The 22,132-nt window shown below is 41.2% G+C and overlaps 2 protein-coding genes across 4 annotated transcripts in view; one reads left to right on the forward strand and one right to left on the reverse strand.

Moving 5' to 3' along the window:
- LOC107150561 (tubulin gamma-1 chain) lies at nucleotides 1-8,753 on the reverse strand. Of its 2 annotated transcripts, XM_048791194.1 has the most exons (12): nucleotides 8,748-8,753; nucleotides 4,991-5,041; nucleotides 4,557-4,669; nucleotides 4,192-4,359; nucleotides 2,865-2,933; nucleotides 2,514-2,593; nucleotides 1,968-2,094; nucleotides 1,633-1,719; nucleotides 1,372-1,521; nucleotides 812-964; nucleotides 568-729; nucleotides 1-391 (listed from the first exon to the last, which is right to left on the reverse strand). In XM_048791194.1, exons 2-12 carry the CDS (start codon nucleotides 5,037-5,039, stop codon nucleotides 194-196), a joined length of 1,356 nt encoding a protein of 451 aa, XP_048647151.1. In that variant the 5' UTR covers nucleotides 5,040-5,041; nucleotides 8,748-8,753; the 3' UTR covers nucleotides 1-193. The 2 variants fall into 2 exon arrangements, with proteins under 2 accessions (XP_048647151.1, XP_015351152.1); XM_015495666.2 differs by lacking the exon at nucleotides 8,748-8,753 and having other exon boundaries at nucleotides 4,991-5,143.
- Retreg3 (reticulophagy regulator family member 3) overlaps nucleotides 5,342-22,132 on the forward strand; it is a 23,515-nt gene continuing 6,724 nt past the window's right edge. Inside the window, exons 1-4 of one of the 2 annotated variants that reach the window (XM_015495668.2) lie at nucleotides 5,342-5,644; nucleotides 17,233-17,339; nucleotides 20,548-20,578; nucleotides 21,512-21,638. In XM_015495668.2, coding sequence (XP_015351154.1) covers nucleotides 5,406-5,644; nucleotides 17,233-17,339; nucleotides 20,548-20,578; nucleotides 21,512-21,638 — 504 coding nt within the window. In that variant the 5' untranslated portion in view covers nucleotides 5,342-5,405. Of the gene's footprint in view, nucleotides 5,645-17,232; nucleotides 17,340-20,547; nucleotides 20,579-21,511; nucleotides 21,639-22,132 lie in introns of those variants that run through there. The other variant, XM_048791185.1, reaches the window with a different exon arrangement.

Consider the following 22,132-nt stretch of genomic DNA (forward strand, 5'->3'; position numbering starts at 1 on the left):
TTTACATCCAGTGTTTTATTAAAGATAAATAGTCTCATAAGAGGAGAAGTAAACATGTCCCCAGGCCAACAGAGAGTGCGTGTACTGTGTATATGGGATATTTATGAGGTCCCTGATCTGTGCTGAGGGGTGGTCAGTCAGGCAGGGCCTGGGCCAACCAGTAAGGCAGATGAGGGTCCCTGTCCTGGGGGACTCATTGTTCCTGGGTACCCCAGGAGATATAGTCTGGCCGTGTGGCTGCATGGTACTCATCGATGAGCTGCTGCACTATTTCTCTGGACGTGTCCATCTCATCAAAGTTGTCCTTGAAGATGTCCTCCTTGCGGAACTGCTCCATGAAGGCCTCCCGCTTCCGCAGTTTGTCAAACTGGCGACAGGTCCGCTCAAAGAGCTTGGGGCATGTAGAAAGCAGGAGTCACAAAGAAATTAAGGAGCATTATGGCCCAGAGAGCCAGGAAACCCAGGCTGAGTTATCCCTACAGCAAAATGCAGCAGCAGGGGGAGCAGGGATGCAGAGTGGAGAGGCACAGTCAGGAAACTGACTTGGAGAGAAATATGCAAACTCACCGAGGAGATACTGGTATGGTTGGCCATCATGAGCCCACTGACCCGGTGGGCTGAGGGCAGGTAGGGAGACTTCCTTGACAGGGCCACCTGGATGCTGGCTGGGCCCCAGGGGATGAAATTGGCCAACTTCCGTTCACGGATCCTCTGCAGGCTCTTGTGGACCTGCGGTGGGCATGGGAGCGGTGATGGTAGCCACTCCTCTACCCTGTGGGTTCAGGGGACAGGGCAAAGAGGCCTCACTTACCTGGGTGGGGTCCACCTCTCCCTGGATGATGTTGAGGATAGCGATGTAGCAGTGGTTGGTCTGGCGGTCCCGGCCTGTGGACACCATCACATTCTTGGGCTGCAGCAGCCGCCTCATGACATCCAGGACTGTGGTCTTCCTCACGCTGGCCACCTGAGGGGAAAGTGGGTCACAGAGACCAGGCTGGCATTCAAGGCATAGTCCAAAAGAGGAGCCAACACATGTCCCCATCCAACTCAGGATACTGTGATATATCTGTGGACAATGTCTCTAGGTTCAGGTCTACCCCAAGACTCTGAGGCAGGAGTAGGCTCTTAGCAAACTCATGCCCCTGTGCATGAGCAGAAGCCAACCCCATTCATCCCCGTGCCTGCAGGAGCCAAGGCTGAGGGAAGGTGGCACAAGTCAGTAGGCAAGTGGCCTGCTTCCTGCCAGTCTCTGAGCAAGAGCCTTGGCGGGCTGCAAAGGATAGTTCTTGGGCAGAGGGGAGAAAAGAAAGTCAAAGTCAGTGTCTCTGGGCCCAGGCCAACCATGCCCGGGACACTGAAGGCTGCTCTTACTGACTGGTCTGTAGTGAGGGGGGTGTAACCAGTCATGAGGAAGTGGAGCCGTGGTGTGGGAATGAGCGAGGCGATGAGGCCGATGAGGTCGTTGTTCATGTAGCCGGGGTAGCGCAGGGTGGTGGTGCTGGCCGACATGATGGTGGACACCTGGGGATGGGGGTGTACATCATGGGTTTTGGCCCATGTGGGACCTCCCTTCCCAGATGGCCTTCCAGCAATGAGGGTTTCTGGTCCAATGGAGTCTAGGATGGGGCTCACCAGCTGGTTGATCTGGGAGAAGGATGGGTTCTGGATGTGGAGGCGGTCTGTGGCAATCAGGTTCAAGGCTGTATTATCTAGCACCACCTGGGGGACAGAAGAGAGTGGCAGATTTTATGGAGGCAGGAATATCAGAAGCTCTGCCTGAGCCTAGGTTCTGAAGCTCTGAGTCTCATGGCTAGACTTTTCAAACTGGCGACAGGTGCTTTCTCACCCCAAAGGAACTTTCCCAGGCCTATGGTATAGGAGGGCCCTAAACAGACTTCCTGAATACATGAAAATGATTAAATAGACAGGGGCATCAGGAATGGGGACAGACAGAACCCCAGACTCACCACGCAGTCTGCGTTCTGGGTCAGCCTCTTGAGTGTGAGGAGTGAGTTGTATGGCTGGACCACTACATCACTCATTTCATCCTGATTGGGGAACACTGAGTATGTCTGCACCAGCTTCTTGGGGTACCTGGTAAGTTTGGGAGAAGAGGAAGAGAGCAACAGCTTAGAGGCTGGGTGAACATGGGCTTCCTCAGTTATTTGGAAACAGTTAAATCTAGATGGGGGAAATTATAGAGACCTGAGTTTTCAAAGTCCATATCCACAAAGGAGGAAGAGCCAATAGATATCCCAAAATCTAGGATTCCAACTCCAAACTTAGTGACATTCCCTGGACCTTCAATCAGAGGCCAGATTCTAGGCTCTGGTTCTGACCAATTGGAATGTGAAATGGTTCTCCATCACAACTTCACTTTCCCCATTATAGGAGGCAATAGAAGGGCTTTTTCCTTCTCATGTAAGTAGGGTGATATGTCTGCTGGGCCTCCCAGTCACTTAAGAAATCAACTTTAAGTTCATGTCTCTCCTAGCCCCCAAACAGAGACTTACCTGTCATTCAGTCGCTCTAAGAGGTAAGAGCCCAGGCCAGAGCCTGTCCCCCCAGCAATAGAGTGACAAAGCACAAAGCCCTGCATAAGAAATTGACAGTCAGTGTCTATGTATATAATAGCAGGATTTCAAACTAGACCCATCTCACAATTTTTTGGACTCCCTGTCTTTCTTATGTTCTTCTTTCTCTTCCTGTCCCCTCACACATACAGCTTAGGAGACCCTACCTTGTCTTCAAAGATGCTAGTAGCAGTGCAAGGGGTAAATGGATTGATATCATGCCTAGATTCTACAGGGGTGTTGCCAAGTCTTCCACGTGTATAGCCCCACTAGCATTTCTGATATACTTACCTCTAGACTGTCACTGCCATCTGCCTCCCGGTCTATGATGTCAAAAATGTCCTCATGAATCTTCTCTCCCTGAACAGACATGGAGAGGATCAGTGTGGAACAAGACTATGAGACAAAAACTCTGAACTAAGAATACCCTTAATTTTCCTTATAGTACTGAAAGTCCTTTTGTGGAGCACAGCTGCTTTGCCTTTTATTTGCCGCGGTTATAAGCAAGCTTGGTGGTACTAAGGATTGAACCTGGGGCCTCATGAATATTAGGCAAGTGTTCTATCATTGTATATTTAGTTCTATATATCTGAGTGACTCTGGACAGATTACTTAATCTTTTTATGCCTCAGTTTTCTCATCTGCATAATGAAGGTAATAACACACATCTATATTCCCTTATCTAAAATTCTTGGGGCCAGTTTTGTTTTGGAGCTCAAAAGAATTTAATTAATTGATACTGGGATTGAACCCAGAGGCATTTTATCACTGAGCTATATCCCCAGCCCTTTTTAATTAATTTTGTTTTGAGACAGGGTCTTGCTAAATTGCTCAGCCTAGCCTCAAACTTTTTTTTTCCCCTTTTTTTTTTTTTGCTACCAGGGATTGAACCCAGAGGTACTGAAACACTGAGTCATATCCCCAGCCCTTTTATATTTTATTTAGATATAGAGTTGCTTATGGCTTCACTAAGTTGCTGAGGCTAGCTTTGAACCCACTATCCTCCTGCTTAGCCTCCTAATAAACCACACCCGGCATGGCCTCAAACTTTCAATCTTCCTGCCTCAGGAAGACGGCAAGCCATCTGAGTAGCTGGGATTAACAGGAGTGTGCTCCTATGGCTGGCAACATATCAGATTTTAGGCAGTTTGAGACATATAATGTATATTAAATAAAACCTCATGGGGGTCTGAGGTGCATTAATCAAATACCTTAATATATCAGCAATGATAAGTTTGGGTAATGACATTAAGTTGGATAGAAAATATAAAATATCCAGTCTCCACTGAAATTTGGTTTTACTGCTAAATACAACATGAAATGTTTTTTAGCTTCAGAACTTTTTGGAAGGGCAGGTAACAGATTGGTGACCTGTAGTATCTACCTCTAGGGTTGAGAGGTTTAAATAAGTTAAAATGTGTAAAGCACTTAGAATGGCCTGGTACACAACACTAGCTATTGCAGGTTCTTAACAATATTATAAATTTAACTCTAGGCAAGCACCACCTCTCGCTCTCCAGCATTCACATCACTGATCTGGTTTAATCTCTCTCTAGGAAGTCACAGGCCCTGTCCCCACACAGGGAGTTGTGGGCCCAGCCAGGGAATAGGAAATGACCTGGGAGAATCCACTCGCCCAGTTGTTGCCAGCTCCCCCTCCATGCTCCGATAGGTAGATGTTCTCTGGGTTGTAAAGCTTGGCATAGGAGGAGTTGAGGATGGAATGGATCACCCGGGGCTCCAGATCCAACAGCACTGCTCGCGGGATGTAATGTTCATCATCTGCCTATCAAGGGGAATCCAGGTTCAATCAGCTAGGTGGGCCAAGTCCTGAGTTCTCCCAATCACTGGCTCTGCTAATCCTCCCTCCTCAAGCCAGCCGCCCTGGCTATTCTGTCCACAGGGTTTCTCAGTACCAAGACACTGCCCTTCCCTTCAGGTCCCCTGGGCCACTGTTGGCGTTGACCAAGTCTCCAGGGGCACCTGGTAGAAAAAGACGTCCTTGCGGTCAGTGCCTTCGGTGGCGAACTCTTCCACGATGCCCTCAGGACTGATACCATGCTCGGCGCATAGTTGTTTCCAGAACTCGAACCCAACTGGGGGAGGAGGCAGGCGGGGTAAGAAAAAGGATATCTGGGTCTGGGCAAGATCCAATTAGCAGAAAGGGGACTGAGCTCGGGGGTTCAGGGATAAGAAGTGAAGGTTTAGGTCTCACTAGTGTGTGAGGAAAGGGCTGCATGCCAGTAACTGGGTAGGGGAGGGTCCCTTCGGGTTGGACAACTGGACACTGGGTCAGGGATGTCCCGCCTTTCGGACAACTACGATTCTAAGAAGGACCGATGGAGCCTAGGATCCCACAGTGAGATCCCATCGAATCTAAAGAACCTGGGTAGCCGAGGGGCCGGAGGTTCGCTCACTCTGATTGCCGCACTGGCCCAACTGTAGGGTGATGATTTCCCTCGGCATCGCTCCTCAGGCACCAGCGTTGCACCCGCTCCCGCCAGCAACGCCGCCGCTCGCCTGCCCGCTCGCCGCAAGACGCAGGCGCCAAACGACCCGCTCCACCCACGAACTTTCTCCTTTCCAATTAGAATTGAGTTCTGGAGATGGTATTTCCTTATTCATTTGGCTTCAGTGGTGTGGATTGCGCGTGCGTGGTTTCGGATCGGATTCGGCGCCTCGGCACAGGGGACGTACTTTGACGCATTCTTCGCCTTATTTTCTATGCGCATGCGCGCGGCGGCGAGAGGCTGGCTGATTACGCATCTGCGCAGTTGGTGTTATTGTGACTATCGAGCCGCGGCCCCGGATGTTGTGGCTGCCGGGGGGGAGATGGCGGAGGCTGAGGGGGTGGCCGCGACCCCAGGCCCAGTTTCAGGGTCGGCTTTCAGGGGTCGCCCAGCTATGTCAGACTCCTGGGAGCGCGACCAACAAGTTGAGGCGGCGCAGCGGGCCCTGGTGGAGGTCCTGGGGCCTTACGAGCCTCTGCTGAGCCGGGTGCAGGCAGCCCTGGTGTGGGAGCGGCCAGCCAGGAGCGCCCTGTGGTGCCTGGGGCTGAACGCGGCTTTCTGGTGAGAGAATTGGACCCTCAGAAATCCTCCAAGGCGCGAATTAGTCAGGTTTCTCTAGGGTTGTACCTCTCGCCTGCCCTATTTTCTTCGCTGCAATGGCTCCTTCCTGTACCTGCCTAATTTTGCCTCACCTCCTTCCACTCCATCTCGTCTCCAGGCTTTGGTACCCTAGTTCTTCCCAGGACCTTCTAGCTGTCTTCTCTGCCTTATATGCACCTGCACTCGCCCCACACTTCTGGCAGGAGATCTTGAACCGCTCGCAGTGAGCGAGGGCGCTTCTTGTTAGCCAGGGAACGCTGTTTCTCTTTAACGTCTCTTCTCTTGCCTGCTCAAGTGTGGCTTGAAGATTCTCTCCAGAGATTTTCGTAGCTCTTATGAGAGTAGAGGCTTAAGGTGTTAGCCATAGGTGTGATAAGAAAACAAGCTTGAGCGGTTAGCATGAATTAGCCTGTTACATATTCTCTCACCAGTGAAGAAGGTTGAAGTCTAAGCGTCAGTGTGAGTCTCCAAGAAAATTATAAGTTTTTAAGTAACAGTTATGAAATAGTGATTGTGAGATTTCAACCGTTTTAAAAGCACTTTGATTGCAACTCCTCCCTGTTCAAAAGAATTAGAAAGGCATCCTTAGCCACGGTTTATAAGCAAGGAAATTGACGTTGTCTAATAGTGTGAGTCTTCCTGAGCTTGACAAGTGACTCTATAAATATACTTTTAAGTGTCTGTATGTGTCATGCTCTGGGAAGATGGAATTGCTGCCCCTTTCCTAAATTGTCATAACCTAAAGTGGATTTAGGGCTTCATAGAATCTACCAAGCACACTTTGGGTTTATTATTAATTAGTGAAATATTATTGATGAAATTCCAAGGGAACTGACGTTTAGGGGGACTTCTACAGGGCTGAATGAAATAAAACTATCTTGTATGCCTCAAAACAATAACTTATGTTTAATTTTTTTTTGTTAGAAATATACTTCTTTTTAAAATTATTGGCTTTGAAATCAAAACATCCTCATCTGAAAAAGTTTTCAGTGAGCTGGAACAGAATAAATAGTTCCATTTTCTTTGGAAGCCTCAGTGTCCAACTACTAAGTCATTTCTTTCCAGTTTGAAGAGGACCTATGTTGAAGATGTCACAACAGTCTCTGGTATTTCTTGATTCCAGAGTCTTTAGTAAAGAAGGCAAAATTTTCCTACCACATACGTGACCCATTTTTGGTAATGCTTTTCTTTGACACCTAGGTACCAACTTTCTTCCCATTGCTCACTGTGAGAACCCTTAACCATAGCACCTCATTCAAGAGCATTTATCTAGTCAAAACTTCATTTCCCACAATAGGTTTAGTTCACCCTAGGAAGAAAGTTGGTCATCATTAAACCAGTTCATAGAATATGGGGGTGAGGTCTGTATATGAGGAGCTCCTTTAACCCAGACACATCTTTAAATGCCACAGTGAACTTAATTTGCTGGGCCCTAACAGTATTTACTTAAGTTTATTAAGATGCTATGCTTAGAATCTCAGTAAGAGCTCCTGTTTTGTACTCTGGGTCTCTTAAAGCTTTGTTGTATTTGGTCTTTATCTCTGGCATTTCCTGGTAGCTTGCCTTCTGTGTATCCAGAACAGTTACTCTTATTATATTCCCATCACACTCTAGGAAGGTGGGAGAAAGATATAGCAAAATAGTGGTGTGACTTGAGACTGAAAGAACAGTTGGGTATGCCATTTATAGTGAGTATGCATACATGTGAAGGATACACGGATGGTGTTAAGGTCCTAGAGACTACTGTAGCTGTCATAGAATTGTTTAGGGGAAATGAGCTTCCTTGGAAAGTATAGTTTGAAGTTTAAACTGAATGTTAGACTTTGCATACTAAAAAATAGTTTCATATTGAGTAAGAACGCTGACATTTCAGCTAGAAATGTGGAAAAGTGACTGTTCTCAGACATTTTAAATGTTTAGGAAAAGAAGGAGGATCATTAACTTAGATCAGAAATACTTTGTTTTGTTCTGAATGATGGCACATCATTAACATTTTCTGCATTTTGAGGTATTAGGAAATTGGATAGGGGAACAAAATGTCATTAAAATTCAGGTAGATAGCTCTTAACTTTCAGTGTTCTGTATTCTCAGTTATGATTTTTCTGTACCTGTGACTATGCCTTTTTTTAATTAATTTTTTATTTGTTTTAATTAGTTATACATGACAGTAGAATGCACTTATATACTTTGATATATCATACATAGATAGGATATAATTTCTGAGTATATATGTATATTGTAGAATCATATTGGTCATACAGTCACATATCTACATAAAGTCATAATGTCTCTTTCATTCTACTATCTTTCTTATCCCCACATCCCCTGCCTTCCTCGTGACTATGTCTTTTTACATCCTAAAAATAAATAGGTTATTTTTTTTTTTTTGAGAGAGAGAATTTTAATATTTATTTTTTAGTTTTCGGCGGACACAACATGTTTATTTGTATGTGGTGTTGAGGATCAAACCCAGGCCGCACGCATGCCAGGCGAGCGTGCTACAGCTTGAGCCACATCCCCAGCCCAATAAATAGATTATTAAATAAAGTAAAACAGATTGATGTAGGTTCCTTGTTACCATAGTATTCTGAGGCTTTCAGTGTTTTTTTGTTTGTTTGTTATTTTTTTAGATTTCAGAACTAATATAGTGGCTGTATCAGAGATGTTCAATCCTAAATTACTTCTGGGCACTGATCTGTTATCTATACAATAATAATAGAAATGTCAAGCCTTTCCCTCTAATAGCTTGTATTTTCGTTAGCCTCAGCTCCTTCTATTTCAAATGAGTGATATCAAATCAAATGAGTGATTTGAGGGAAGAATATGAGTATTTCCTGACAGCATCAAAAAAGAACAGGTTTAGGGGGCTGGGGATATAGCTCAGTCGGTAGAGTGCCTGCCTCACATGCACGAGGCTCTGGGTTCAATCCCCAGCACCACTACCAAAAAAAAAAAAAGAATAGGTTAAAAACTTTTTGGTTTGCTTTTTAGGAGATAAGTGGGATGGTGGGTAAATAAGTACTGAAAATATATAGCAACTTCAAATCCCTCCTCTGACTTCCACAAAGAGCACACGGTTCGAGGAGGTCTGGATAACTGCAGACCTCCTTTCCAGTTTTTAACATTCTGTTAGAGTCTAGGTACTCTCTGAATTAGGGAGATTGATTAAGCTTAATCCACAAACTGTTTTCCTGTTGGGATTTGCTTTTGGTCTTTTGTCTGAGACAACCATATTATACTTGGGGGTCATTATGGAATCTCTTGTTTTCACAAATGAAAATAGATAAGTAGGGCTGGGTTTTTTATATATATATAAAATATTTTTATTTTATATAAAGTAAAAGTTAATGTTTGCCTTCTTCCCAAAACAATAAAAATATTTATGAGAAATGATTAAGAGTATAAAATAATTCTGATTTAAAAGGTTAGAATTTGAGTTAAAAATAATAGGATCAGGAAATGGAAGGGAGGGCCCATTTCAGTAGAGACATTTGTTATGTAGGGGGAAAAAATCTATTATCTAAACCAAATGTGGTGGTTGAGGCAAGAGGATTGAAATTTGAAGCTAGCTTAGGTAATTTGTCTTCTCCCAAAATAAATTTAAAAATTTTAAATGACCTGAGAAATGATGAAGAGTATAAAGCAATTATGATTTAAAAGGTTAAATAACCATGTGTGAGGCTCTTGAGTTCTAGTCCTAGTACCATGAAAATAAATAAAATTTTCATGGGGCATGGTGGCACACACTAGTAATCCCATCTATTTTCAGCTACTTGGGAAACTGAGGCAGGAGCATCGAAGCTCCAGGCCAGCTTCTACAACTTACCAGGACCCTGTCTCAAAATAAAAAGTAGAAAAGGCTGAGGATGTAGCTCAGTGGAAGAGCACTTTCCTAGCATATGTAAGGCCCCAGATCTATCCTCAGTACTGCAGACAAAACAAAACGAAACAAAAAAGCTATTGAACTTTATATGAACTCAGTGCTTCTGGTGGTACTCTTTAGAGGGGGATTCTTTCTGCTTTTAGTAGCCAAGAGTCTCAAGAATATTTTTGTTAACATTTCCTCTCTTCATTCAGTTTTTACATGTCCAAATTGTAACGTTGGGTGCTTTCTCTCCATTAATATATGGGTAGGTTATTGGCAGCTAGTTGGTTTCCTTTCTGTTTTTATGCAAGAAACAACTACCATTAGGTGACATAGATTAGATCATTTTTTTTCCTTTTAATTTTTCAGTGGCTGGCTCATAAACCAGACAGTCACAAGTGCTGTACACAAATGAGCTTACTGTCTCTATAGGATGGGATGCTTTGTTCTGAAGTGCCATTGAGACAAGCTTACTTTATAATAACAGAGAAACCTAGGAATAGTATCTTCTTTGGTTAAAAATAGTTGAGGGGCTGGGGTTGTGGCTCAGTGGTCTAGAGTGCTTGGGTAGTATGTGTGAAGCATTGGCTTGGATTCTTGGCACCGTAAATAAATAAATAAATAAATGTCTATCGACAACTAAAAAATGTTTAAAAAAGTAGTTGAGTAGTCATTATTTATTATTATAACAAAATTCTAACTTAACCTAATAATAAGGATCCACAGTTAATTGTTTATTTTTATAAATTTTTTAAGCTCTTTCTGGAGACCAGATTGCTATTCTAAGGGGCATTTTATTTAGACTGACAATTTAATTGGATTTTACCCCTGACAAAATGAAGGGACACAAAGGAAAAACTGTGAATAAAATTTCACTTTCATAGACATTAGAAAATTCAAATACAGTGACAATGAATTACTAATTTCTGCTTATTAAATTTTAAAAGAAGATAATATTTAATTCAGGGGAATATGTAGAAAAACAGATATATGACTAATAGCAACATAAATTGGAAAGCTTTTCTCTAAAGTAGTTTGGCAAGATATTTAAAATGTTCATACCTTTTCCAAAGGTGAGGGAAGTAGGAAATTATTGCTAATGGGCATGGATTTCTTTGGGGGGCGAGGTAAATGCTCTAAAATTAGATAATGGTGATAGTTGCTCAGCTTTATGAAGATACTAAAAACCACGGAATCAGACAATTTGCAAGATTGAATTTTATGGTATACAAACCATATCTCAAAATAAGTTATTTTTAAAAATCGTTAATGCTAATGGGTATCGTGGCCCAGGCCTAAAATCCCAGTGATTTAGGAGGTTCAGGATGTTTCAAGTTTGAGGCCAGCCTGCGTAACTTAGTGAAACTGTCTCAAAATTAAAAATAATAATAATTTTAAAAGGGATTGTGCATGTAGCTCAGTGGTAAAACTCCTCTAAACCCAGTCACCTATTAGAGGAGGGGGCAGTTAATGCCTTTTGACCTAGTAGTCCACTTAAAATAGTTAATCATAAGTAAGGGCAGAGATTTATGTTTAGTGTTTGTATGGTTTAGTTTTTATTTATTACATCAAAATCGGGAATACTTTGATTAGAGAAAGGAGTTTTTTGTTTGTTTATATATATATTTTTTGAGATAGGGTCTTGCTAGTTGCCTAGGTTGGCCTCAAACTTGCAATCCTCCTGCCTCAGTTTCCCAGTTGCTGGGATTACAAGTATTTAGACAACATGTCTGGCTAATTAGAGAAAGTTTTAAAGGACTAATGGTGTATATGTATAATGTAATCATTTTAAAAGTTTTTGATATTTTTCTGGTGATATGGAAAAACCACATCTATGTACTTCATTTATTTTTGGTAGTGCTGGGTCTATGTACCATTAAGTGAAAAAGAAGGTTGTTAAACCAAATATGTCATGTACTTTCATAGTATTTCAGTATTTTTTAAAAAATATTTTTTTGGGCTGGGGATGTGGCTCAAGCGGTAGCACGCTCGCCTGGCATGCGTGTGGCCTGGGTTCGATCCTCAGCACCACGTACAAACAAAGATGTTGTGTCCGCCAATAACTAAAAAATAAATATTAAAATTCTCTCTCTCTCTCTCTCTCTCTCAAAAAAAAATATTTTTTAGTTGTTGATGTACCTTTATTTTTTATTTATTTATATGTGGTGCTGAGGATCATGCTTCTCACATGCTAGGCAAGTGCTCTGCCACTGAGCCACAACACCAGCCCCTTCACAGTATTTTTATATGTGAATATAAAATACCAATTCTTTCTGTAAGTAATTTGTCCTGATTTCAACTTTTTTTATTCAATGGACTACACCCTAAACCTTAAAGCATTGGGAGCAGTGGCAACTGTGCAGGTGCAAATCTCTCTAGATCAAAAAAGAATGGTTTCACATTGGTGTGTAACCATTGCCATGTGCTAAAAATCTTCCACATTAGTGGAAAAAAAATATTAAAATCAAGATTTCTCTTGGTTTCTAAAATAGATTTACATCTTTATTTCTAAAATAGATTTACATATTTTTTGAGAATAATCTTCATGTTTTATGGAATGTGTGGATGACAGATCATTTTGTAAACTTTTTTTTTTTTTTGGCATGACTGGGAATTGAATCCAGAGCTTCCCACATGCTAGGCAGGCATTCTACCACTGAGCTACATTTCCAGTCCTTTTTATTTTATTTTGAGATAGTGTTTTGCTAAACTGCCCAAGCAGGCCTTGAACTTGTGATCCTCTTGTGTCAGTCTCCCTAGTAGCTGGGATTATAGGCTTGTGTCACTTCATCCAGCTTTAAAACTTTTATTAAGAATAATTTAAAACATATGTATAAGTAGACAGAATAATATATACCACCTTGTATTCAGCTTTAAGTTTTTTCAATTCATTGCCAATTTTGTATTCTTTTTATTATAATTCTTTTCTACCTCTTTCTTTTTATTTTTTTATGTTTATTTACTTTTTATTTTATTTATTTCCTAGGGATTGATCCCAGCGTGCATTACCACTGAGCTACATCTCTAGCTCTTTTATTTTTTATTTTGAGATAGGATCTCACTAAGTTGCTTAGGCTTTCACTAAGATAACTGAGGCCGGTCCCAAACCAGTGATCCTCCTGTTTCAACCTCTTGAATTGCTGGGTTTACTGTCATCTACCACCACACCTGGCTCCTCCTCATTGTTTTGAGGCAAATCCTGAATGTTATGTAATTAATCTTTAGATATTTCAGTATGTCTGAAAAATAGACTTAAAAAGTACCATTCATGTAAAATTCAGTCAGTGTTCAAATGACCAATTTTCTCATAAATGATACTTTGGCTTAAAAAAAACCAAAAAACACAACTTTCTGGGTTAAGAGTCACATGAAGTCCTCATATTGTGACTAGTCTTTGTTTTTTGTCATTTGCTGAAGAAGTCCTTTGGTCCTATAAAGTAAGAGACTAGATTTTACTGACTGCATCCCTGTGGCTTAACATGGCCCCTGTGTTCTATATTTCCTATAAAAAGGTAGTTGAATCTAGAGGCTTCATCAGATTCATGTTCACTTTTTTGGGGGGTGATGCTGGAGGGAAATTTTTTTTTTTTTTTTGGTAAGACTATTTCATAGATAGGGATTTACTAATTTCATTTTTATTTTCTTTAATTACATTTTCTAAACTTTTCTCAATAAACATACTGTCTTTAGAAATAACACAAAACATGCCAGGTATAGTGGCAAACGCCTGTAATCCCAGTGGCTTGGATGGCTGAGGCAGGAGGATTGTGTGTTCAAAGCCAGCCTTGGCAAAAGCGAGGTGCTAAGCAACTCAGTGAGACCCTATCTCTAAATAAAGTACTTAATAGGGCGGGGGATATGGTTCCATGGTAGATTGCCCCTGAGTTCAATCCCCTGTTACCCAACCCCCCAAAAAAGAAATAACAAAAAATAAATACCATTAAGAAAAAATAGATTGTGAGCCCACAATGAGTGGAAGGAGTAACGGGGTATGACAGTCCCTAATTGAGTAATTCACACGTGAATAGCCAGCATTGGCTATATTTATATTGTTAAGTTGGAAAGTATATTTACATTGTTTTTGCCAAGTTGGAAGGGTCTCCTGCTGATTAAAGTTGGACAGTGTTTTGCATGTTGCCTTATCAAATTTCTGCACTGTTATATATGCTTGTGAATGATTGGCCTACAGAAATCAACATTGCAGGTCTAAACTAACCCAGAGGAACCCTCCCTTCTTTTTCTACTTGAATCACTCTTTCTTCCCCCAACACTGGGGATTGACTCCAGGGCCTCACATATGCTAGGCAAGTATTCCTACCACTGAGTTAGGTCCCCAGTCCTTTTTCCTTCCTTCTTTTCATCCCTCCCACTTTACCTATTTCAGTCTCCTAAGTACCATATCTTCAGTTATGTCTTGCCCTTGTACATAGTTGCAGAATTGGTTGCTTTGAATTTTTACTTCTAACCTCCTAGTTTGCTTCTATAAAATTACAAGCATAATATGACCTCATTTTAACCCAATCCTGAGATATAATCAATCTGAGATTAATATTTTCTACATCTAGGAATTTTGCATTTAGAGCTGGAAGGAAAGAAAGAACAAACACTTATCCACAGGCCCCTGAGAGAATATTAATATTAATTATCTAGTTATCTTGGAAGGGTCAATTCTAGTTCTTTTTTTTTTTTTTTTGGTAACAGGGATTGATCTCAGGGGCTCTTGACCACTGAGCCACAGGGTCTCACTGAGTTGCTTAGCACCTTGCTTTTTTCAGAGGCTGGCTTTGAACTTGGGATCCTCCTGTTTCAGTCTCCTGAGCCGCTGGGATTATAGGCATTCGCCACCACGTCGGGCCAATTCTATTTTTTTTTTTTGTGTGTGTGTGTGTGTGTGTGTGTGTGTGGTGGTGGTGCTGGGGATTGAACCCAGGGTCTGTGCTGTGAGGCAAGCACTCTACCAAGTGAGCTATATCCCCAGCCCCTAATTCTAGTTCTTTAAGGTAATCTTTTTATTGAATTTTGGTCTGTTTAAAAGAAGCTATTTTCCTAAGGAATGTTATTTTTTTAAACTTTTTTTAGTTATACATGGACACAATATCTTTATTTTCTTTATTCTATGTAGTGCCGGGAATTGAACCCAATGCCTCATGTGTGGAAGGCAAGTGCTCTGCCACTGAGCCAAAACCACAGCCCAGGAATATTATTTTATACCACACAGAAAAACTCTTCTTCCTCTGAAGTTCCTACAGTAGTTTGTTCAAGAAGAGGATATATCTAGGCCTAAAATTGACATTAATCTTGTTCAGGAAAATGCTCAATGCTCATAGCCTATGTGACCCAGAAAATACACCCTTTATGAGATTGGCTGTCACCTGTAGGATAAAACCCCAGTACACTTTGTCATAAAAGGCCCTTCATGACCTGACTCCTGCCTTTCCCCTTGTTCTGATCCCTACCCTCTGTGCTTTGTTCAGTCATACTGTTGGTAATTTCCTTAAATACATTTTGCTAGTTCAATCTTCTCCCATTCTGAATGTCCTTTCTTTCCCATATCATTTTGCCCTGTTTTCTTACCAGTCATCTTTTGCCCAGCTTGGAAGCCAGGATGCAGTGGTGCACACCTATGATCCCAGCAACTTAGGGGCTGATGTAGAAGGATTAAAAGTTCAAAGTCAGGCGTAGCAACTTAATGAGACCATAAGCAACTTAGCAAGACCTGTCTCAAAATAAGAAGGGTTGAGAATGTAGCTAAGTAGTTAAGTGCCCCTGGGTTCAATCCCCAGTCCTACCCCCTCACACCTCCACCCCCTGCAAAAAACATCCCAGCTTAGATATTGGTTCTTATTACCTTGTTATGTTATATTGTAAATACATGCAAATATACTTGAGAGTAAGGTTCAAGTTTTACTTTTCTGTAAGTGGACTGCTTACCACAAGGCCTTGGCAAATAGCACTCAATAAATGTTTGTTTAGTTGAATTGAAACATAGTTTATGTGACTAGTAAGTGGGGGCTATAACAGGCTACTAAAATAATTTAGATTGCTGGACATAGTGGCTTATGAGTATAATCTCAGCAACTCAGGAGGCTAAGGCCAATCTCGGCAATTTAGCAAGACCCTTAGCAAAAGGACTGGGGATGCAGTGCGGTGGTAAAGTACCCTTGGGTTCCGTCCCCAACACCAAAGAATATAGTGTAGGTCTTAGAGACACAGTATTTTTATTGCTGTTATCTTTGGAAAAACCACCCTCTTTGGAAAAGTTTAGCATCTTTTCCTTATTCCAATTTCTATTTGTTAGTAATCATACTCAAGGAAGGGAAGATTGCAGACAGTCTGGATTGCCTTCCTGAAGAACTCCTTCAAGCAATCTGGAGAGAACAGTGGGTGCTAGAGTAAGAAATTCTAGAGCCTTTATCTTTGACCTTGTTAAATTTGCTTATTTTGTTAGGATGATGCACTAGCTTTGGAGAGAAGAGTAATGCCTTCTGCAGTTCTAGAGGCTTATTTTTGCTAAGATGCTTTCATTTTATAATCTCATAGGTAATTACGGTACCATTTAAGTGGTGGGGTAGAAAAAATTGAAATATGGTTGTCAATGGTGGCTAAATTCCTGGTTCTCCTTATTTCTTTTCTTCCCTCATTTTTGTATAATTTTAAATCCTTTTTTTTTTTTTTTTTTGTACTGAGAATTGAACCCAGGGATGCTTAACCATTGAACTAAGTTCCTAACCCTTTTTTATTTTTATTTTGAGACAGGATCTCCTAAGTTGCTTAGGGTCTTGCCAAGTTGCTGAGGCTGGCCTCGAACTTGCCATCCTCCTACTTCAGCCTCCTGAATTGCTGGGATTACAGGTGTGTGCCACCATGCCTGGCTTAAATGCTGTTTTTATTTTTTTTTTTAAGTATTTATTTTTTAGTTGTAGGTAGACCCAATACCTTTATTTTATTTTATGTGGTGCTTAGGATCAAACCCAGTGTGTCACGCATGCTGGGTGAGCGCCCTACCACTGAGCCACAACCCCAGCCCAAATGCTGTTTTTAAAGATTATTCAATTAACATGCTTTTATGTTTATTGAAAAAGAAAACCACAAGTGTGTATAGAGAAACAATTTAAAGTTCCTCTGCCAATCCCTGAATATTCACGTGTAATCATATATCCACTCAATCCCAGCAACTCAGGATGCTAAACCAGGAGGATTGCAAGTTCAAGGCCAGCCTCAGCCACTTAGCAAGACCCTGACTAAAAAAATACAAAGAATTGGGGATGTAATTTGCTGAAGTGCCCCTGGGTTCAAATGTCAGTACCAAAAAAGAAAAACCAAAAACCAACAACAAAAAAGAGGTTATTTGGGCTGGGGATATAGCTTAGTTGGTAGAGTGCTTGCCTCGCATGCACAAGACCCTGGGTTTGATCCTCAGCACCACCACCAAAAAAAAAAAAAAAAAAGTTATTTGATTTACTCCTCTGCCTTTAGAGAAGCAAATTATATCTGTTCATAGGTAAGATAGCTGAGGTCCAGAATATTTTCCCAAGGTGTATAACTAGTTAGTGTCAGAACAGCAACAACAATAAAAACACTAGAACTCAAGGTCATTTACTACAAATCCTGTAGTGCATGTGTTTTATTTTCTGAAATTAATTTGTTAGTTAATGATCTTCCTCCTGTTTTTCCATCTCTGTAGGTTCTTTGCACTGACATCCCTACGTCTTGTATTTTTACTTGCATTTGGCTTGATGATCATTGTTTGTATTGATCAATGGAAGAACAAAATCTGGCCTGAGATAAAAGGTGAGTTTGGTAACATCTAGAAAAATCTCAACTGGAAATGGCCTTTTCTGTGATTTTTGCTTCTAGTTTTGGGTTTTTTTGAGGGGCATGTGGAGCTGAGGACCAACTTTTGAAGTCTGAATTATTGCTTTAGGAGACACTTGAAAGGCATGTTCCCCATCTATGGTTTCTTAAACCTGGGTTCTGCCTTTGCTGCTGTTATTAAGTTCAGGAAATACATATCTACCACCTGATATATTATTGTCTAAATAATTGGCCTGAGGAATAAGTAGTCTTTAAAGATTTAAAAAAATAAATCTCCTTATTGAATATACATCTTTACTGAGGCAGCATCAATTTATCCCTCAAGATTTCTTTTAAATTGCTTATTTGCAAGGCAGTAAGATAGGAATTATGACTTACAGAAAGTACCTTACGATGGTTTGTTTTTTCAATAATTATACATAAACGTTATAATTATAGAATAATATCAAAGATGTCGCAATGCAGATTGATTGATATATTCATGTGTTTTTGCCCTAGCCAAGCCTTGAATGAAGAAAAACATTGGGCCAGCTGGAGAGAAAAGTGTGTTTCTAGACAGTCCAATAGCTTGGTTAATTTAGGAAACCACAAGCTAGCCAGGCAAGGTGGCACATGCCTATAATCTCAGCAATTTGGGATGCTGAGGTGTGAGGTACTAGAATGGCAAATTAGAGGCCATCCTCTGCAATTTAGTGAGACCCTGTCTCAAAATAAAAAATGGGCTAGGGATATGTCTTAGTGGTAAAGCACCCCGGGTTCAATCCCCAGGACCAGGAAGCAGGGGGTGCAGGGGAGAATACGAAAACAAAATCATAAGCTGCAAAGTATGTCCTAAGAACAGAGAATTGAGCATTTGGCCCAGAGTGAAGAATGCATTAAAGGGAGTGCTAGGAGGTAAAATTCAAAGTACGCTGGAATTAGATTAGGATTTTTATTTTGGGGGTCATACTGGGGATTGAACCCATTGAAATACATCCCAGCCCTTTTTATTTTACTTTGAGACAGGGTCTCACTAAGTTGTCCAGGTTGACCTTGAACTTGAAATCTTCCTGCCTCAGCCACCATAGTTTCTGGGAATGCAGGTGTGTGCCACCACCACACTTGGCTCCTCAGCCTTTTTTTTTTTTGCAGGGCAGGGGTGGTACTGGGGATTGAACCCAGGGGTGCTTTATTACTGAGCTACATCCCCAGTCCCTTTTTTTTTTTTGAGATAGAATTTTTAAATTTTTATTTTTCAGTTTTCAGTGATACAACATCTTTATTTTATTTTTATGTGGTGCTGAGAATCGAACCCAGCGCCCCGTGCATGCCAGGCGAGCACGTTACCGCTTGAGCCACATCCTCAACCCAAGTCCTTTTTATTTTTTATTTTGAGATAGGGTCTTTTAAGTTGTTTAGTTTCTTAATAACTTGTTGAGGCAGGCCTCAAACTTGTGTTCCTTTTGCCTCAGCCTCCCAAGTTGATAGAATTATAAGCTTGTATCACTGTACCCAACTCCTAGCCCTTTTAAAAATTATTTTGAGACAGTTTCTTATAAATTGCCCAGGCTGCTCTTGAATGTAATTGTCCTGTCTCAGCCTCTTGAGTAGGTGGGAGTCCAAGTTTGCACCACCATACCCAGTTAAGGATTAGATTATATAAGCCCTTAAAGTTAGGCTTAGAAGTTTCGATTTTATCCTGTAGGTAGTGAGTGTCATTGAAGATTTTTTTGAGTTACAACTATATACTGAGGTGATAGTAAAGATTAATTTGATAGCATTTTAAAAGAGAGAAAAAGAAAGGAGAAGACCTATTAGGAGATTATAGCAGTGTCTTTGTGGGAAGTAGTCAGAAAGACGTCCATGAAAACAAATCATGGATGGCTTAGAGAGTTGTAAAGAAGGAAGATACATCAAGACTAATAAGTAGTCGGATATGGGTTAAAAGAGTAAGTGATAAACCGGGCGTGGTGATGCATGTCTGTAATCCCAATGGTTTGGGAGGTTGAGGCAGGATTGCAAATTCAAGGCCAGACTCAGCAATTTAGTGAGGTTCTAAACAACTGGGTGAGACCCTGTCTCAAAAAATATAAAAAGGGCTGGAGATATGACTCAGTGATCCTGGGTTCAATCCCTAGTACCAAAAAGGAAATAGTGAGAAAAGCCAATTTTAGTGCCAGACATGGTGGCATACTCCTGTAATCCCAGGGAGGCTCAGGCAGGAGGATAGCAAGTTCAAGACCATCTTCTGCAACCTAGTGAGACCCTGTCTCAAAATTTAGAAAAAGGCCTGGGCATGTAGCTCAGAGGTAGAACACTCCTGGCTTCAATCCATAGTACCACCACCACCACCACAACAAATCCAACTTTGGCATTTTAAAAGTAGAAGAGTAGGAGAATGACACATTTGCAGATATTGCCAAAGGCATGCAGGGAAGTCTGTTTAGGTGGAGGTGTGAATGACGAAAATTGATAGTTTGGGGTTTTTTTGTTTTTTTTCCCCTTCCCCTTAGCAAAGTTTATTGAAAAGAAAAAAGGGGAGGAAAATATCCTCAAGGGAGAGAGTGGATCTTCTCAGAGAGGAGAGTGACTTGATATAGGTTTTAGACATGTTAATGTTGAAGTGTTGGCAAGACATTCGAACTAAGTTATACAACTTTTAAATACATTCCTGTCCTGTTTTATAGAGACTTTAAGGAATCGTGTAGTTTGTCTGCTGGTTTCATGACTAGTGAATGTCAAAAGACTTTACATCATTCGGGGTAAATAATGGGTGTCTCTTTGAAGAGAATAGATAGATTTCTAGGGTTGGAGTAGTTATAACATGCTTCTGTAGCCTGGCACACATTGATGTGTATGAGCAATCCAGACACACTCAAGATGGGATGGACCGTTTTTCTTGTGTAGGTAATTATAAAGGGTCTCTAGTGGTCCATTTGGACCATACTCCCTTTATCCCCACAAAATGAGCCAAGCATAAGCCTTATTTCCTTGTTTGAACAGGCATAGCAGTTACTCCCTTGTCCCATACTTGTTCTACAGCTCCCTAACTCTGGCAATATAACATGGTGTCTCCTTTTTATTGGTTATTACTGTTTTCTTTTCCCTGAACCCATTAAAACTTGAGCTGTCAGACCAACAGCCTAACATTTTCATGTTTAGTTTTCCCTACCAACTAATGCTGGTGTTTGTTTTAATATTGTAGTGCCAAGACCCGACGCATTAGACAACGAGAGGTATGGAACACTAATTAAATCCCTTTTTGTTGCTCTGATTTATTCTCTTGTAATATTCTGGTTACATGTTGTTAACCTCATGTTCTGGACACACAGTGTAACTGAGAAACCTAGTCTTTTCCAAATAATCATTTTAACAAATCCTAAAGTTTAGATAGCAATATGTTGAGATGGCCAATGTTTGCTGATCTTCATAAGAGAAGTTTCTGAAAAATCAGCATTACAGAGCCCCATAACCTAACATGCCAGGGAATTAGCTGTGATATGCAGCCCCAGTGTGAAAAATTAAAGGCAACTAACATCATTTGTCTCCTGGCTTTTATACCAGGTCATTTCGTGTTTTCTGTGACCTCTGGCTATTTAAAGTTCCTGGTCAGAAAACACATTGGTTCCTGGCATCAACAAGCCAATGCCAAAGATTCCTCTTGTGTCTTACAGCTCCTGCTTCATTTCTCAGTTCATCCACCCCATATGTTTTGTCCAAGGAATTTTCTCTGCTGTGGTTTATTTTGGTTTTGCTTTATTTATTTTGAGGGGCACGTCCACCATTGCCCTCCCTCTAGCAGCAGTGGTGTCAGTCAGACTGTGCTTTATTTGTGTCTCTGAATTGCAGTCAGTGAATTGCAATTATCTGAGTGTGGGGAAAAAAATGTTTCTAAGCACAAAGGACCTTGGAGCTGGTGGCAGGTTTATACACGTGGATTGGGCCACTTGCTCATAGGGTGGAGTTGTCAGAACAAGTTTGCCCTCCTAGTCCCTAAATTCAAGTTTCAACCTGATGAGCCAAGAAGAAAGTCATGCTTCACCTCCAATGCACCTGGGACTAGCCACTCCCCATCCCCTGTTTAAACCGGAAGCACTGATTGCCTGCACAGCAAGATGGGGGGACCTTTAACACCCTCCTTTCACAGCTCCCCCTTCTCTCTCCCATAGCTGGGGCTTTGTGCACCCTCGGTTGCTCAGCGTGCCCGAGCTCTGCCACCATGTAGCTGAAGTCTGGGTTAGTGGGACCATTTTCATAAGGAATCTTTTGCTTTTCAAAAAGCAAAACCCAGGCAAGGTAAGATTCTCCACTTTTTCACTTTCATCTGTAGCTTCTCAGTTCAATTTATGCTAAATTGAAACAGTTCCTTTACTGTATATCTTCATTCAATAAAGAAAAGACTGCTGTAGTTGTAGAAACAGAGGGAAGTTGTAGGATGGTACTTCTGACTGACATTAGGACTAAGGAAAGAGATTGATGACTTGGTTGGTGTGCTTGTCACCTAGAGTAGGCCATTTTCTTTTTTTTTCTTTTTTTGCGGTGCTGGGGATCAAACCCCAGGCCTCATGCATGCTAGGCTAGGCAAGCACTTTACCACTGAGCTGCACTCCTAATCCCCATAGAGTAAGCTATTTTCTTGCCCTAAAACAGGAAAGAAAGCTTGCTTCTGTGCATTCTGTGTCATACTAAACATGTGGTAGGTTGTTGGGTTTTATTTATTTATTTATTTATTGTCTTCTGTTTTGTTATTTTGACTTAAAAATCCCACCCACCAGCACTTGCTTTCAGAG

This window comes from Marmota marmota, unplaced genomic scaffold (genome assembly GCF_001458135.2).
Source record: "Marmota marmota marmota unplaced genomic scaffold, marMar, whole genome shotgun sequence".
Classification (NCBI taxonomy): Eukaryota; Metazoa; Chordata; class Mammalia; order Rodentia; family Sciuridae; genus Marmota; species Marmota marmota.